This window comes from Mus musculus, chromosome X (assembly GCF_000001635.26).
Source record: "Mus musculus strain C57BL/6J chromosome X, GRCm38.p6 C57BL/6J".
NCBI classification, from domain to species: Eukaryota; Metazoa; Chordata; class Mammalia; order Rodentia; family Muridae; genus Mus; species Mus musculus.
The window spans coordinates 120,716,360-120,734,410 of NC_000086.7; the positions used below are offsets into that span (position 1 = coordinate 120,716,360).

Below are 18,051 nucleotides of genomic sequence, written 5' to 3' on the forward strand. Positions count from 1 at the left end.
ATCTTCGGCCAGGGTGGAAGTCCAAATGCCAGATATCTGTGCATATTCCCTGTAAGAGGAGAGCTTGCCTGCAGAGAGTGCTCTGAACACTGAAATTCAGAGGAGAGAGCTAGTCTCCCAGGTCTGCTGATACAGGCTAACAGAATCACCAGAGGAAAAAATCTCTAACCAGACACAACTATAACAACTAACTCCAGAGATTACCAGATGGCAAAAGGCAAACTTAAGAATCTTACTAACAGAAACCAAGATCACTCACCATCATCAGAACACAGTACTCCAACTTCGCCCAGTCCAGGGCACGCCAACACACCTGAAAAGCTAGACCCGGATTTAAAAGCGTATCTCATGATGATGGTAGAGGACATCAAGAAGAACTTTAATAACTCACTTAAAGAAATACAGGAGAACACTGCTAAACAGGTAGAAGACCTTAAAGAGGAAGCACAAAAATCCCTTAAAGAATTCCAGGAAAACACAACCAAACAGGTAATGGAATTGAATAAAACCATCCAAGACCTAAAAAGGGAAGTAGACACAATAAAGAAAACCCAAAGTGAGGCAATGATGGAGATAGAAACCCTAGGAAAGAAATCTGGAACCATAGATGTGAGCATCAGCAACAGAATACAAGAGATTGAAGAGAGAATCTCAGGTGCAGAAGATTCCATAGAGAATATCAGCACAACAATCAATGAAAATGGAAAATGCAAAAAGATCCTAACTCAAAACACCCAGGAAATCAAGGACACAATGAGAAGACCAAACCTACTGATTATAGAAGTAGATGATAATGAAGATTTTCAACTCAAAGGACCAGCAAATATCTTCAACAAAACTATTGAAGAAAACTTCCCAAACCTAAAGAAAGAGATGCCCATAAACACACAAGAAGCCAACAGAAATCCAAATAGAATGGACCAGAAAAGAAATTCCTCCTTACACATAATAATCAGAACAACAAATGCACTAAATAAAGATAGAATATTAAAAGCAGTAAGGGAAAACGGTCAATAATATATAAAGGCAAGCCTATCAGAATTACACCAGATTTTTCACCAGAAACTATGAAAGCCAGAAGATCCTGGACAGATGTAAAATAGACACTATGAGAACACAAATGCCAGCCCAGGCTACTATACCCAGCCAAAATTTCAATTAACTTAGATGGAGAAAAGAAAGTATTCCACGACAGAACCAAGTTCACACATTATCTTTCCACAAATACTGCCTTTCAAAGGATAATAACAGAAAAAAAAAACAACAAAAATAAAACAATACAAGGACAGAAACTATATCCTAAAAAACGCAAGAAGGTAATCACTCAAAAAACCTAAAAGAAGACAGCCACAAGAACACAATATCAATTTTAACAATAAAAATAACAGGAAGCAACAATTTCTTTTCCTTAATATCTCTTAATATCAATGGATACAACTCCCCAATAAAAATACATAGACTAACAGACTGGCTACACAAACAAGACCCAACATTTTGCTGCCTACAGGCAACTCATCTCAGAGAAAAAGATAGACACTACCTCAGAATGAAAGGCTAGAAAACAATTTTCCAAGCAGTTGTCTGAAGAAACAAGCTGGAGTAGCCATTCTAATATCTAATAAAATCAACTTCCATCCCAAAGTCATCAAAAAAGACAAGGAGGGGCACTTCATACTCATCAAAGGTAAAATCCTCCAAGAGGAACTATCAATTCTGAATATATATGCTCCAAATACAAGGGCAGCCACATTCATTAAAGAAACTTTAGTAAAGCTCAAAGCACACATTGCACCTCACACAATTATAGTGGGAGACTTCAACACCCCACTTTCACCAATGGACAGATCATGGAAACAGAAACTAAACAGGGACACAGTGAAACTAACAGAAGTTATGAAACAAATGGATCTAACAGATATCTACAGAACATTTTATCCTAAAACAAAAGGATATACCTTCTTCTCAGCACCTCATGGTACCTTCTCCAAAATTGACCACATAATTGGTCACAAAACAAGCCTCAACATATACAAAATTTTTGAAATTGTCCCATGCATCCTATCAGATCACCATGGACTAAGGCTCATCTTCAATAACAAAATTAAATAATAGAAAGCCAACATTCAAGTGGAAACTGAACAACACTCTTCTCAATGATACCTTGGTCAAGGAAGGAATAAAGAAAGAAATTAAGGACTTTTTGGAGTTTACTGAAAATGATGCCACAAAATACCCCAACTTATGGGACACAATGAAAGCATTTCTAAGAGGAAAACTCATAGCTCTGAGTGCCTCCAAAAAGAAACTAGAGAGAGCACACATTACCAGCTTGACAACACACCTAAAAGCTCTAGAACAAAAGGAAGCAAATTCACCCAAGAGGAGTAGACAGCAGGAAATAATCAAACTCAGGGGTGAAATCAACCAAGTGGAAACAAGAAGAACTATTCAAAAAATCAAACAAAGGAGGAGCTGGTTCTTTGAGAAAATCAACAAGACAGATAAACCCTTATACAGACTCACTATAGGGCACAGGGAAAGCATCCCAATTAACAAAATCAGAAATGAGAAGGGAGACATAACAACAGATCCTGAAGAAATCCAAAACACCATCAGATCTTTCTACAAAAGGCAATACTCAACAAAACTGGAGAACCTGGACGAAATTGACAAGTTTCTAGACAGATACTAGGTACCAAAGTTAAATCAAGATCAGGTTAATGATCTAAAAAGTCCTATATCCCCTAAAGAAATAGAAGCACTCATTAATAGTCTCCCAACCAAAAAAAGCCCAGGACCAGATGGGTTTAGTGCAGAGTTCTATCAGACCTTCAAAGGAGAACTAATTCCAGATCTTCACAAACTTTTCCACAAAATAGAAACAGAAGGTACTCTACTCAACTCATTCTATGAAGCCACAATTACTCTGACACCTAAACCACAAAAAGACCTAACAAAATATCGAACTTCAGACCAATTTCCCTTATGAATATTGATGCAAATGTCCTCAATAAAGTTCTCGCTAACCGAATCCAAGAACACATCAAAACAATCATCCATCCTGACCAAGTAGGTTTCATCCCAGGGATGCAGGGATTCTTCAATATAAGGAAATCCATCAACGTAATCCAGTATATAAACAAACTCAAAGACAAAAACCACATGATCATCTCGTTAGATGCAGAAAAAGTATTTGACAAGATACAACACCCATTCATGATAAAAGTCTTGGAAAGATCAGGAATTCAAGGCCCATACCTAAACATCATAAAAGCAACTTACAGCAAACCAGTAGCCAACATCAAAGTAAATGGTGAGAAGCTGGAAGCAATCCCACTAAAATCAGGGACTAGACAAGGCTGCCCACTCTCTCCCTACCTATTCAACATTATACTTGAAGTCCTAGCCAGAGCAATTCAACAACAAAAGGAGATCAAGGGGATACAAATTGGAAAAGAAGAAGTCAAAATATCACTTTTTGCAGATGATATGATAGTATATATAAGTGACCCTAAAAATTCCACCAGAGAACACCTAAGCCTGATAAACAGCTTCAATGAAGTAGCTGGACATAAAATTAACTCAAACAAGTCAATGGTCTTTCTGTACATAAAGAATAAACAGGCTGAGAAAGAAATTAGGGAAACAACACCCTTCTAAATAGTCACAAATAATATAAAATACCTTGACATGACTCTATCTAAGGAAGTGGAAGATCTGTATGATAAGAACTTCAAGTCTCTGAAGAAAGAAATCAAAGACAGCTTTATTATAGTGTTGTTTTTCTTAAAAAAAAAAAAATCCCAAGACAGGCAAGGTGTAACACTTCTGCAACTACCTGCCGAAGAAGAATTGAAGACTGGAGTTACAAAAGAAATACCTGGTTATTTATGCTGAAAAGATGACCTCATGATGATAAAGCAGCCACATAGTATTGTAGTTCTATCCAAGTTATAAAGAATACCTAAATGTTTTATCAAAGTAAATAAAGAACACCACAAAGAGTTAAAGAAAACGTGTTTAGAAAGAGGCTTAGAGTTTTTGTTGTTGTTGTTGCTTTGTTTTGTTTTGTTTTGTTTAATTTTTGTTTTGATTTGTTTTTTCAATTTAGAAGAGCAAGCTGACTTACCAGTTCTGTATCTGTTCTATGGTTAAGTATTCTGGGAAGGAAACATACAGTATCTCATTAAAGTACCAATTATTCTGCCTATGCTTTTTTGAGGCTTAAGTAGAGCCTACCTGCATAGGACAAGTCCCTTATCCAGATATATTGGAATGTTAGGTCTCTACCTAGACCAGAGATACTATTCTCTTGACCAGCAGATTTTTTGCTCATAACATTGATCCCTCTAAGGAAGTCACCTTAAAAATATTTAGAAGATGTAGTAAAGGTCAGAGCCCTCAAACAATTTTAACAACATTTGCTACCAAGAGGTCCAAGGACGTTTTAACTTTTAGCCAGGAAAATAATTTGTACTTTATGTTTGGTTGCTTTCTATTTTAATCATCCTAGACAGTTTCTAACTTCTGCTTTCAAAGCATTTCTTAACATGTGCAACTAGCTGAGAACAACATTATTTTTGATTTATAAGAATACCAAGGCTTATATAGTGCTTTTAAACTTTAAGTTTTCAGCAGGTATATTTTATATAATACAATAATATAATATAATATAATATAATATAATATAATATAATATAATATAATATAATATAATATAATAATTTATATAATATTTATTTATATAATATAATAATTTTATATTTTAACACTATAAAACTGTGTTGTGAATTATATAACATTTCTGTTTATTTCGATGGACCCCTACTAAATATCTTTAGCACTAATAAATAAAAGAGCAATTGATAGATAATGAAATCCATCTATTTCAATATCCTATTCCATGATTAAATGTTATGTGAGTGATGAATATGAGTGTAAAAGTCAGTGTGATATTCAGATGATGTCTTGTAACAATGATGATTATAAAACTCCAGAAGCCTTTTTTTTTTCTCTTTTTCCCATGCACTCTGTCCTAGGTATACAGAATAACAGAAAGAAGACAGTGGATGGGTATAAGCCAAAAACTATTCCAATTTTAAAAATTTCCCTTAGATTTCATAGATCCTAGAAAGCATATTACAGTTTAATAGTACAACATTCAGTATCATTAACTCCCACTTTTTTGTTTAACAACACATATACCAAATAAAAGACTGTAAAGCTTTTCTCCACTTACTCCTCTGTAAGTTTAAGTGTCTTTGTTTTTATGTAGAGTTCCTTGATCCACTTAGACTTGAGCTTTGTACAAGGAGAAAAGAATGGATCAACTCGCATTCTTCTACATCAAAATTGCCAATTTTGCCAGCACCATTTGTTTAAAATGCCATCTTTTTTCCATTGGATGGTTTTAGCTCCCTTGTCAAAGATCAAATGACCATAGGTGTGTTGGTTCATTTCTGGGTCTTCAATTCTATTCCATTGATCTACCTGTCTGTCACTGTACAAGTACCATGGAGATTTTATCACAATTGCTCTGTAGTACAGCTTGAGGTCAGGGAATGTGATTCCACCAGAGGTACTATTATTGGATTTTTTTAACATTTTAATTATGTATTTTCTTCATTTACATATCAAATACTATCCCTGCCCTGCTCAACAAACTGCCCTCTCATGCTTCCTGGCCCTGACATTCCCCTATAGTGGGGCATATAATCTTTGCAGGATCAAGGGCCTCTCCTCCCAATGATGGCCAACTAGGCCATCTTCTGCTACATATAAAGCTAGAGAAATGAGTTCTCGTGGTACTAGTTAGTTCATATTGTTGTTCCACCTATAGGGTTTCAGGCCCCTTTAGCTCCTTGGTTATTTTCTCTAGCTCCTCCACTGGGGGCCCTGTGTTCCAACCAATAGATGACTGTGAGCATCCACTTCTGTATTTGCCAGGCACTGGCATAGCCTCACAAGAGCCAGCTATATCAGGGTCCTGTCAGCAAAATCTTGCTGGCATATGCAATAATGTCTGCATTTGGTGGCTGATTATGAGATGGATCCCCGGGTGGGGCAGTCTCTGGATGGTCCTTCATTCCCTCTCAGCTCTGAACTTTGTAATTCCTTTCATGGGTAATTTTTTTCCCCATTCTAAGGAGGAATTAAGTATCCACACATTGGTCTTCCTTCTTCTTGAGTTTCACGTGTTTTGCAAATTGTATCTTGGGTACTCTAAGTTTCTGGGCTAATGTCCACTTATCATTGAATGCATATCATGTGTATTCTTTTGTGATCACATTACCTCACTCAGGATGATATCCTACAGATCCATCCATTTGCCTAAGAATTTCATAAAGTCATTGTTTTTAATAGCTTAGTAGTACTCCATTATGTAAATGTACAACATTTTCTGTATCCATTCTTCTCTTGAGGGACTTCTCGGTTCTTTTCAGCTTCTGGCTATTATCAATAAGGCTGCTATGAATATAGTAAAACATGTATCTTTATTACCAGTTCAAATATCTCCTGGGTATATGTCCAGGGGAGGTATCGTTCGATCTTCCAGTAATACTATGTCAACTTTTCTGAGGAACTGCCAAACTGATTTCCAGAGTGGTTGTAAAAGCTTGCAATCCCATCAGCAATGGAAGAGTGTTCCCTTTTCTCCACATCCTTGCCAGCATTTGCTGTCACCTGAATTTTTGGTCTTAGCTGTTCTGACTGGTGTGAGGTGGAATCTTAGGGTTGTTTTTGATTCCCATTTCCCTGATGATTAAGGATGTTGAACATTTTTTTCAGGTGCTTTTCAGCCATTTAGTATTCCTCAGTTGAAAAGTCTTTGTTTAGCTCTGTACCCATTTTTTAATGGGGTTATTTAATTTTCTGGAGTACAGCTTCTTGAGTTCTTTGTATATATTGGATATTAGTCCCTATCAGATTTAGGATTGGGAAAGATTCTTTCCCAATCTGTTGGGGACTTTTTTTGTCTAATTGAGAGTGTTTTTGCCTTACAGAAGCTTTGCACTTTTATGAGGTCCCATTTGTCAATTCTTGATCTTACAGCACAAGCCATTGCTGTTCTGTTCAGGAATTTTCCTCCTGTGCCCATATCTTCGAGGCTTTTCCCCACTTTCTCCTCTATACGTTTCAGTTCCTCTGGTTTTATGTGGAGTTCCTTGATCCACTTAGACTTAAGCTTTGTACAAGGAGATTCTAAGAAGGGGCAAAGTTTCCACACTTTGGTCTTCATTCTTCTTGAGTTTCATGTGTTTTGCAAATTGTATTTTGTATCTTGGTTATTCTGTTTCTGGGCTAATATCTACTTATCAGTGAGTACATATCATGTGAGTACTTTTGTGATTGGGTTACCTCACTGAGGATGATACACTCCAGGTCCATCCATTTGCCTAGGAATTTCATAAGTTCATTCTTTTTAATAGCTGAGTAGTACTACATTGTGTAAATGTACCAGATTTTCTGTATCCATTCCTCTATTGAGTGACATCTGGGTTCTTTCCAGCTTCTGGGTTTTATAAATAAGGCTGCTATGAACATAGTGGAGCATGTGTCCTTCTTACCAGTTGGAACATCTTCTGGATATATGCCCAGGAGAGGTATTGCTGGATCCTCTGGTAGTACTATGTCCAATTTTCTGAGGAACAGCCAGACTGATTTCCAGAGTGGTTGTACAAGCTTGCAATCCCATCAGCAATGGAGGAGTGTTCCTCTTTCTCCACATCCTCACCTGCATCTGCTGTCACATGAATTTTTTATCTTAACCGTTCTGACTGGTGTGAGGTCGAATCTCAGGGTTGTTTTGGTTTGCATTTGCCTGATGATTAAGGATGTTGATTTTTTTTTTTCAGTTCTTCTCAACCATTCGGTATTCTTTAGTTTAGAATTCTTTGTTTAGCTCTCTGCCCCATTTTTTTAATGGGATTATTTAATTTTCTGGAGCCCAGCTTCTTGAGTTCTGTGTACATATTGGATATTAGTCCCCTATCAGATGTAGGATTAGAAAGATCCTTTCCCAATCTGTTGGGGGCCTTTTTGTCTTATTGACACTGTCTTTTGCCTTACAGTAACTATGCAATTTTATGAGGTCCCATTTGTTGATTCTCGATCTTACAGCACAAGCCATTGCTGTTCTGTTCAGGAATTTTTCCCCTGTGCCCATATATTCCATGCTTTTCCCCACTTTCTCCTCTATAAGTTTTAGTGTCTCTGGTTTTATGTGGAGTTCCTTGATCCACTTAGACTTGAACTTTGTACAAAGAAATAAGAATGGATCAATTTGCATTCTTCTACATGCAATTAAGCCAGCACCATTTGTTGAAAATGCTGTCTTCTTTTCCACTGGATGGTTTTAGCTCCCTTGTCAATGATCAAGTGACCATAGGTGTGTGTATTCATTTCTGGGTCTTCAATTCTATTCTATTGATCTACCTTTTCGTTGCTATAACAGTACCATGTAGTTTTTTATAACAATTACTCTGAAGTATAGCTTGAGATCAGGCATGGTGATTTCCCCAGAGGTTCTTTTATTGGTGAGAATAATTTTTTGCTATCCTAGGTTTTTTGTTATTCCAGATGAATTTGCAAATTGCCCTTTCTAACTTGGTGAAGTATTGAGTTGGAATTTTGTTGGCTGTTGCATTTAATCTGTAGATTGCTTTTGGCAAGATAGCCATTTTTACTATATTAATCCTGCCAATCCATAAGCATGAGAGATCTTTCCATCTTCTGAGATCTTCAATTTCTTTCTTCAGAGACTTGAAATTCTTATCATACAGATCTTTCATTTCCTTAGTTAGAGTCACACCAAGGTATTTTATATTATTTGTGACTATTGTGAAGGGTGTTGTTTCTTTAATTTCTTTCTCAGCCTGTTTATCCTTTGTGTAGAGAAAGGCCACTGATTTGTTTAAGCTAATCTTAAATCCAGCTACTGCACTGAACTTGTTGATCAGGTTTAGGAGTTATTTGGTTGTATTTTTAGGGTCACTTATATATACTATTATACGGCCTAGTTGGTCATCAATGGGAGGAGAGTCACTTGGTCCTGTGATGGCTCTATGCCCCAGTATAGGGGAATGCCAGGACCAGGAATGGGAGTGGGTGGGTTGGGGAGTAGGGGGAGCAGGAGTGGATAGGGGATTTTAGGAGGGGAAACTAGGAAAGGGGATAGCATTTGAAATGTAAATAAAGAAAATATCTAATAAAAATACTGAAACAAAACAAACAAATAAAAAGTTGGGCATGGTGACACACACCTTTAATCCCAGCACTTGGGAGGCAGAGGCAGGTGGATCTCTGACTTTGAGGCCAGCCTGGTTTACAAAGTGAGTTCCAGAATAGCCAAGGCTACAAAGAGAAACCCTGTCTCTGAAAAAAAAAAAAAAAAGGATTGAAAAGCATACAATACTTACTACCTACTATTTCTGTTCCTAGAATTTATAGACTTCTTATATTCAAAGTCTTATGTTCTAGTTTTTTTGTTTTATCTTGTTTGGACATTTTATATTCTGCTGTTATTATCATTTACCACAAGTCTTATTGCTTGTTTTTGTAATACTTCACAGCATTTATCCATAGTATGTGACCATTTTTGCTTTTATACAATAGAATAAAATTAAATGAATTATAAAACAAATCTTGCTCATATGGTTATCTAAATATTAAAATTTTTAATTTAAGTTTATACTATTGAATAAAGTCACCACTGTTTCAGTTCACTGGAATCTCACAGATTAAATAACAAAGCTATGGTATATTTATTCATTCATGTGATCTAAAATGTAAATTATTTTCAAATACCACTAAGTGAATTTATATTAAAAATGATGGTCAGAAATTTCTAGTGTGCTCAAACAGCATAAAGCCTAACAGTTTCTTGCTTATAACATGCTCCTGCCCATTAAGCCATTGGATCTCCTCTGTTTAGAAATATAATAGAGGCAATTCTGCTGTCAGGTAAAACTGGTTTGAGCACAGATCTGGCTGTTCACAAAAGCCTGAAATTGTTCACAGCGCAAGGTAATTTTAATGTGGCTTTGCCAGATAGCTGAAATAATATATTTTATAAATTGGATGCACTAAGCAATTATTCATAATATTTCTGAAACCCTGTAATTTTCTTTGTTCCTTTCAGTCCCAGAGACGTGTCACATTTCACCTACCAGAAGGCTCTCAGGAAAGCATCAGTGATGGTGGATTGGGAGACCACGATGCAGGCAGCCTTCCCAGTACATCCCATGCACTGCCTCTTGGCTATCCTCAGGAAGAGTATTTTGATCATGCTGCACCAAACAACCGCACTGAAGGGGATGGCAACTCTGATCCTGAATCTAGTAAGTGATGCTTTACTGCTTCCTCAATAGAAATAAATTAATTCTGTTTGCAAATCAAGTTTTCATAGCTGTAATTATATGGGTTAACTAATTATACTACTAGTACTAGTAGAATATTCTTAAAAGGTAAATCTAATTCGGTGGGTGGCATACATAAATATATATATATATATATATATATTCAGCTCATAATATTTGAAATATGTGATAGCAGTTATTCTAAAGAAAATTTACTATGAAAATTATTTGGTCAGGCAGAAATTTTCTATTTTTGTACATCTTTAGATGCAATCTTACACTGTCAGTCATTTCTTAAATTGTTTCCATAATAAATGATACCTAATTTTATATTACTTATAGGTTTCTATGTATTTTAATAGAGATAAAATAATTTTCAAGTATTTCAATAGAAATAAGAATTCTCATTCTTGTGGAGAGGAAATTATTCTGAGGATTTCAATAACACACCATCATCACATTCCTGCATCAAGTTATTATTTAAAGTCCTACTCTTAACCAAGAACTTGTTTACTATTAATATCTGCTAGGAAAGAGAAAACTGCTTTTCTCTTGTTGAACAGACTTGGGTATAAATCACATTCCAGGGTAGGCTCCATGTCATAGAGTAGATAGCCAGCACAAAATGATCACCATGTTTGTATTGTTTTGTTTTTATCTTATCTTGTCTTGGAGTGTGTGTATGTGTCTGTGTGTATCTTGTTTTCTTTCTGTACTTTTTATCGGTTGTTTTCTGATTTATTTATTTGTTTTGAGTTCCTTTTACTAAGAGACACTTTGTTGGTTTATTTGCTTTGAGTTCCTTTTTTGAGAGATAGAATTAAATAAAATAATGCTGGGTAGGAAGAGATGTAGTTAAGATATGGGAGAAATTGAGGAAGAGGAAAGAAGATTATCAAAATATATTTCTACCTGTTAAATAAATATTATAAAACCAAGTTTAAAGAAAGGGATTTCTTACTTGATCTCCAGATTCAAGACATTAAAAGTAGGATTTTTTTTGCAAATCCTCAAAAAATGACTTTTAAAAAAATTATCAAGTTGATATTAAACATCAATTTATTAATTACACACAAGTTTTGAACATATATAAAGCATAAAAAGTATGGAAACACCAAATTAGACAACTTATGCACATGATAAAACATTGTGAGACGTTCATAAATTTTAAATTAATTGCATATTCAAATTATATATATATATAATTTTGAATGAAAAAGGGGAGTTCCACATGTGTGGATACAAGTAAATATAAATAGACCAATGAGCACATTAATTTATACAAATTGTAATTTTTCAGAAGTCATTTAAATAGTCTGGATATTATCAAGGTAGCATTTTAAGCATATGGGCTTTTACATAATTACTTGCTCATTATATTTTATGTGTTGTTTATCTTTCTAAAGATTTGTTTACTTTATATGTACATGTGGGAGGTTGCATGTATTTGTAAATCACATGTATGTAAATGGCCACAGAGGCAAAATGAGGGTTCCAATACCCCCTGAAATTGAAACAAAAAGATATCTTTGAGACTTTGATATGGTTGTTGGAAATGAAACAAATCTTCAAGTGTGGTTGTGTTATAATTTATCATACATGCTATGAGTATACTATGCATAATTGTTGTATATAACCACTAAATGCGAGCTATCTCTGCAGCCATTCTCATCATATTTTAATTTCTTACTTAAATGATGAAAATTAGAAAAGATTAACCAGATATTTACTTACAATAAATGTCAACACAACATAATTTTTCTATCTTTTTAAATATATGTATTCAAGCAAAAGTTACACAATATAAAAATAATAAACATTAAGTCTTAAACCATCAGCCAGGCAGTGGTGGCGCACGCCTTTAATCCCAGCTCTTGGGAGGCAGAGACAGGTGGATTTCTGAGTTCAAGGCCAGCCTGGTCTACAGAGTGAGTTCCAGGACAGCCAGGGTTACACAGAGAAACCCTGTCTCGAAAAAAACAAACAAACAAAAAACCAAAACAAAAACAAAAAATCTTAAACATCAGATCTCCATTATATAATTTCATTTACATACACAGAATAATTAACTGTTAATTGGAAAATGATAAATTTTCTGAAAATGTAGATATTAACATCCATTATTTTCTAGGAGAAATATATATTAGTGACAATTTTGTAACTCTAATGAACTAAGATAAATTTCTCTTAAAAATGAATATGATTATAAGTAACATATTACATAGAAATATCTTTCCATAAATTATTATATTATTATTTTAAATATATCTCTATCATTTCTTGTGGATGAATATGAATATAAGGGTAGATGAAATATCAATTTTATAGAATAGAATAAAGCAGATTCCCTTGCATATGTCGTATGTTGCTAATCTCTTTTCAAATAAGATTATTCAGAATGAACATCTAATCCTCAAATAATCTTTTAAGCTGGATAAGACAGGATGAAATTTTATTTATAGTTATAAAAATGACTTTGCATAGTATAGATTATTGTATGTATTAGAAACTATAAAACTTTGAAGGTATATTTCTTTAACAACAGCAATTTTATTTTTAATAAGATATTTTAAGGTGGAGATTTGTCCTGTTTTTCTGATTTATTTATGTAACCTTAGGTGCAATCCTTAATGTCATCAAAAATAAGTAAAGACACAAATGGTAATAACATGTCTTTATGTGACATAGTAAGATTTATGTAATATGAATAAAACAAGCATATATATATATATATATATATATATATATATATATATATATATATATATATACATACATACATACACACACACATACATATATAATCTTGTTTCATTTACCAGGATTAAGCATTTTTCTCCTCTGATAAAAATGAAGCCATTGTACTGCCATTTCATATTTGGCTCATATTTACTGTAAAGCATGAAGCAACAGAAAATGCCAAGTTTTCAAACATCAGTAGAATTTATTTTAAAATTGATCTGGATTTTGGCTGTAATATTAGGAACAAATATTGTATTTGTATTTCTCATTATGTTAATAAACTGAGATTAGGTATAGAGCTATTTAAAAATTGTGTTCCATTTCTACACAAAACTGAATATTACTGGACCAATATTTAAAATTTAATTTTACTATGGATAATATTAATAATCTTCTCTCCTATTAATTCCCAAATATTCCTTTAAATTGTACTCTAATATATTTTTGTTAGCTGTGCTACAGACAGTACAGGATTTGATTTCAAGCACAAGTGTATAGTACTTCACTAGAAATCAATTACTCTTATTTTACTATGGCACATTAGTGAGATTTATAAGATATTTGAGTGCATGTAAACATGTTTGAATGCATGCGCTTCAATTAAAAAGGGGGAAAAAGATATTGCAGAATTCTAGATATAAAAGTAAAAAAGTAAAAGCAAATACCGATGATGCACTTTGATCCTTCCAAAATACATATATAGTTCTGAAACATAATATGTGTTATGCTATGGAGCATATGCTCATACACCATTCAGTGTTAATCAATAGAACCACAAGTAGGAGCGTAAACTATTAGAAGTAATTGCTGTCCATAGTGGTAGAATAAATTTATGCAGCTTCCTCTCATATTTTGAAATGCACTGCATCCCCAGTCTCTTTTCTTCCCTGATAACAAATTGCTTAAAATACCACAAAGTTCTAAACATCCCTTGAAAATTCACAAAAACTTAAAGAAATATAGTTTCCATGCGTAAGAATTTTCTCAAAACTTTCTAGAAGAATCTGTTAATACTGCTTCAATTATATAGCCCCCTGGTTGACCAAAAATTGCTGATTATATGGCTAAATTATGAAATCAATTTTGTTACCTTTTTTCAATAGTATTAACTTTTCTTTGTACAATGGAAAAGAATGTTTGCTATTCTTGAAGAAGACCAGAGTTAGGTTCCTTGTATCACAGCTGCCTGAAACTCCAGCTCTGATACATTTGACACCAATGGGCATCTGGACTCCTAAGAACAAATCAACATACAGGCACACATTAATGTACAACTAAAAATAATGATTGTTAACAAAGTTAAAAACTAGAAAGAATTTATTTTTTTTTTAGAAATAGGTTTTAGTGAAACATTTGCTGTCATTCAATTTGACAGTTTCTAAAAATTAGTTTCATAGTTATAATCACTTTTTTAAGCATTCAATATTAGGGTACTTGGAGCACAGGTTTACAGTTCTGTGTGTTTTGGGTAACAACCTACATTCAACATATTTACTCTTATAATACTAACATCACAGTATGTATACCATTTTCATGTTCTTTGATATTAGAAAAACATAAAAATAAGGTCAAACAGAAAGTCCATCTAATAATGCCATTTTTAAATGGTTTTGGATGGAAATACATACTTTAAAAAATAGTATACAAATTAAAAAAAAACGTTCTAAAGATGAACTCATAGAAACAGACAGCAAGTGGCCCTGTTACAGCATATTATATGACCCTATGGCAATGAATTTTATATACACAGGTGTAGTATTCGTCCAGTGATTTGAGGACTCCTGAAACTAAAAGAAAAATACATTGTAGATGACTTTTGTGCTTATATGTGCTTCATTTGGTAAAATATGATTTTTGAATATTTTCTATATTTCTTTTGTAAAACTATGTCCTGGTACTATAATCTTCATTGACCTTTGATATTGGTAGAAATATTAGTGTATACCACATTAAATATTAGAAAGTTATTGGTAGAAATATTAGAAAGTTATGAACAGTACTTGCAAATGAAAGAAGTATTGTTAGGTTTCCCCCCTCACAATGAATGTATTTTTACTATTAAATTTGTATCAGTGTATTGGCATGTTATGATTTGACTGACTATAATTAGTTTTAATGTTCTTTTGGAAATGATATGTTGGAATACTCTTCAAAATACTGAAACTGGTATATAGTTTACTAGCCACAGACCACTTATCTTTATGGTAAGTTGTCCATCAGTTTCCCTAAGGAGAAAAGCTAGATGTTATGTGTTATGGGATGCTAATCTTACCATTTTGCTGGTGCAAGCAAAAAAAAAAAAAAAGCAGGGATTAGTGTCATCTTGTGCTTCATGAATGTAAGAGCAAACTGAGCTAAATGAAACTATGCTTATTAAAAAATGAAGAGGAGAAATATCTTAGTTTAATAAGCGTTTTTTTTTTGTTGTTGTTGTTCAATCAGAGTTTAAAGCATCTGCCTTTGAAAATATATTTACACTATGTATGGTCATTTGGTCATTTCACACATGAAGCCTATCTACCTGATCATATTATATAAATCACCTAATATGTAAAATATGATCCACAAGAAGACTTAGGTGTAAAATTTTATCAATTGACAACATTTTATTCATTAATTAATTTTTTGTGTTTTTACCCATACAATGTGCATTTAGTAACAGAAAAAAATGGAGTCCCAGGGCAATATATATGAGTATATGAGTTCTATATTTAAAAGAAAGTGATAAATTTTGTCTTTAATTTTTTATTACTTGGTTATTTTATTTATTTTCATTTCAAATGTTCCCCCCTTCCTGGTTTCCCCTCCACAAATCCTCATCCCATCCCCCCTCTGCTTTGCTTCTATGAGGGTGTTCCTTCCCACCCCTCCCCAAATACTGCCTCACCCCTCTAGCATCCCCCTATGTTGGGGCAACAAGCCTCCATAGGACCAATGGCCTCCCTTTCCCTTTATGCCAGATAAGGCAATCCTCTGTTACATATGTAGCTGGAGCCATGTATACCATTTGGCTGATGGTTTAGCCTCTGGAAGTTCTGAGGGTGGACAGGTTAGTTGATATTTTGGTTCTTCCTGTAGGGTTGCAATTCCCTTCAGCTTTTCCAATCCTTCTCCTAACTCTCCCATTGAGATCCTTGGACTCAGTCCCATGGCTGACTATGAATATCTGCATCTTTCTTAGTCAAATGCTGGAGGAGCGTCTCAGAGGACAGCCATTCTAGGCTCCTGTCTGTGAGTTATAATATGGAGCAGATGCCTCAATTCCACCTGGGAGGAAGAAGAATATTATTACAGGGATAGGGGAGGAAGGTAGGAACCTGGGTGGGAAAAGGGACAGGGAGGGGAAGAGGGGAACATGATCAGGTATTGGGGGAGGGGGAGATGACAGAACTGAAGCCATGAGGTCCAACAGAAAAAAAATGGAAACAGGTAACCTGAGGGGGGGGGGCTCTAGAATGTACCAGAGACCTGGTAGATGAGAAGGACTCTCGGGACTCCAAGGGAAGGACCTTCGATGAAATGCCCTACAGTGGGCAGAGGGAACTTGTAGAGTCCACCTCAAGCAGGAAGACCGGGTCAAGGGAGGGATGGGGTTGTGATCCCAGTCAAAAACTCTGACCCACAATTGTTCTTGTCTGAAAGAACATCATCGGGGACAAAACTGGAGAGGAGCCTGAGGAAAAGGCGAACCAATGACAGGATGAAATTGGGATCCAACCCAGGGGAAGGCTATTGCTGATGCTTTGGTGTGCTTACAAAAAGAGGCCTATCATGACTGCTCTCTGAGAGGCCCAACAAGCAGCTAAAAGTTATCATATCTGTTTACATTCATTTTTCTTTCACTAAATAGGCTTGCTCAGCACTCTAATGTACTACTAATTAATTTACAGAAAAGAAGTAATTAATCTTTCTCTGACAATACATTTTGATTGATCTTCTACCATAACCTAATTAATTGTTGTAAGATGTAGGAGGCTGGTTTGATTGACTGGAATACTACTCAGAGATCTGCCAAAATTGTCTTGGTTGGCTAAGACTGTTAACAGGAGTATCACAAGGGTAATTGTGAGCTAAGTGTTTCATTAGCTGAACATCTAACTCTAAATATTAACAACTAGTAAAATTAAATAAATAAGTAAATAAACCTCTAAAAACTTACAGAGATCTTCTTGTAATACATCATTAAATGTACATTTTTCTAACTAGGTATGTTAGGTATTTAATTAAGTCTACAATCTCAAAACAAAATAGCATCATTAAAATATTTTCACAGTCAATAGGGTAGAGAAGAGATGGATTGATTATTTTAGTTATTCATCTAAAATTTCAAGTAGAAATCAATTTATTTAGGTAGAATAAAACATTATTATTTATATATTGAGGAAACACTAGCACATTTCCCAAAAGTTACAGCATGCTTGTAATGAAAAGTTTGTTACCTATTACCCACATATTGTAGGCTAATTGGGTATGCTCCCTTTGATTTGTATGTTACAAAAGGGACATGGAAATAAATATGTAGCTCAGAATATCCTTGAATTCCCCAGCTGCCTACCTCTGCCTCTAAAGTACTAAGATTTTAGGTGTGCAATCCATTGCTCATTGTAATTAAATATCAAATTACATAATTTGACTCATATACCAGACTTTTATGACACACTTCTTTAAAGGAGCCAAACATAAATTCATATATTTCACTGAAAATAAAAGTAAATATCCATCATTTTGCTGAAAATGTTACAAGAAATAAAAGGGAATTCATTCCTCTTAAAAGAAGTTATGCTCCACCTGAAGGCTAATTAATTAAGTAGCATGTACTCAGAGAAAATATAACTCCATTTTTGGATTTTAGTCACTTCCTGGGTAGAAAAAAATGTTGGATGAAACCCAAGAGAACAGCAATGAGTCATTTCATTGTGTGACAGATATATCCCTACTCTACTATCTCTTG

The 18,051-nt window shown here is 34.4% G+C and overlaps 1 protein-coding gene across 12 annotated transcripts in view; it reads left to right on the top strand.

The window, feature by feature from the left end:
* Window positions 1–18,051, top strand: part of Pcdh11x (protocadherin 11 X-linked) — a 620,385-nt gene that overhangs the window by 426,122 nt on the left and 176,212 nt on the right. For all 12 annotated transcript variants that reach the window (XR_387045.4, XR_387044.3, XR_001782746.2 and 9 more), the window contains one exon: window positions 10,142–10,340. Coding sequence is in view for 7 of the 12 variants with exons in the window: in XM_006528388.3 (XP_006528451.1) it covers window positions 10,142–10,340 (199 nt within the window). In the remaining 5 variants the exon portion in view is untranslated. The remainder of the gene's footprint in view (window positions 1–10,141; window positions 10,341–18,051) is intronic.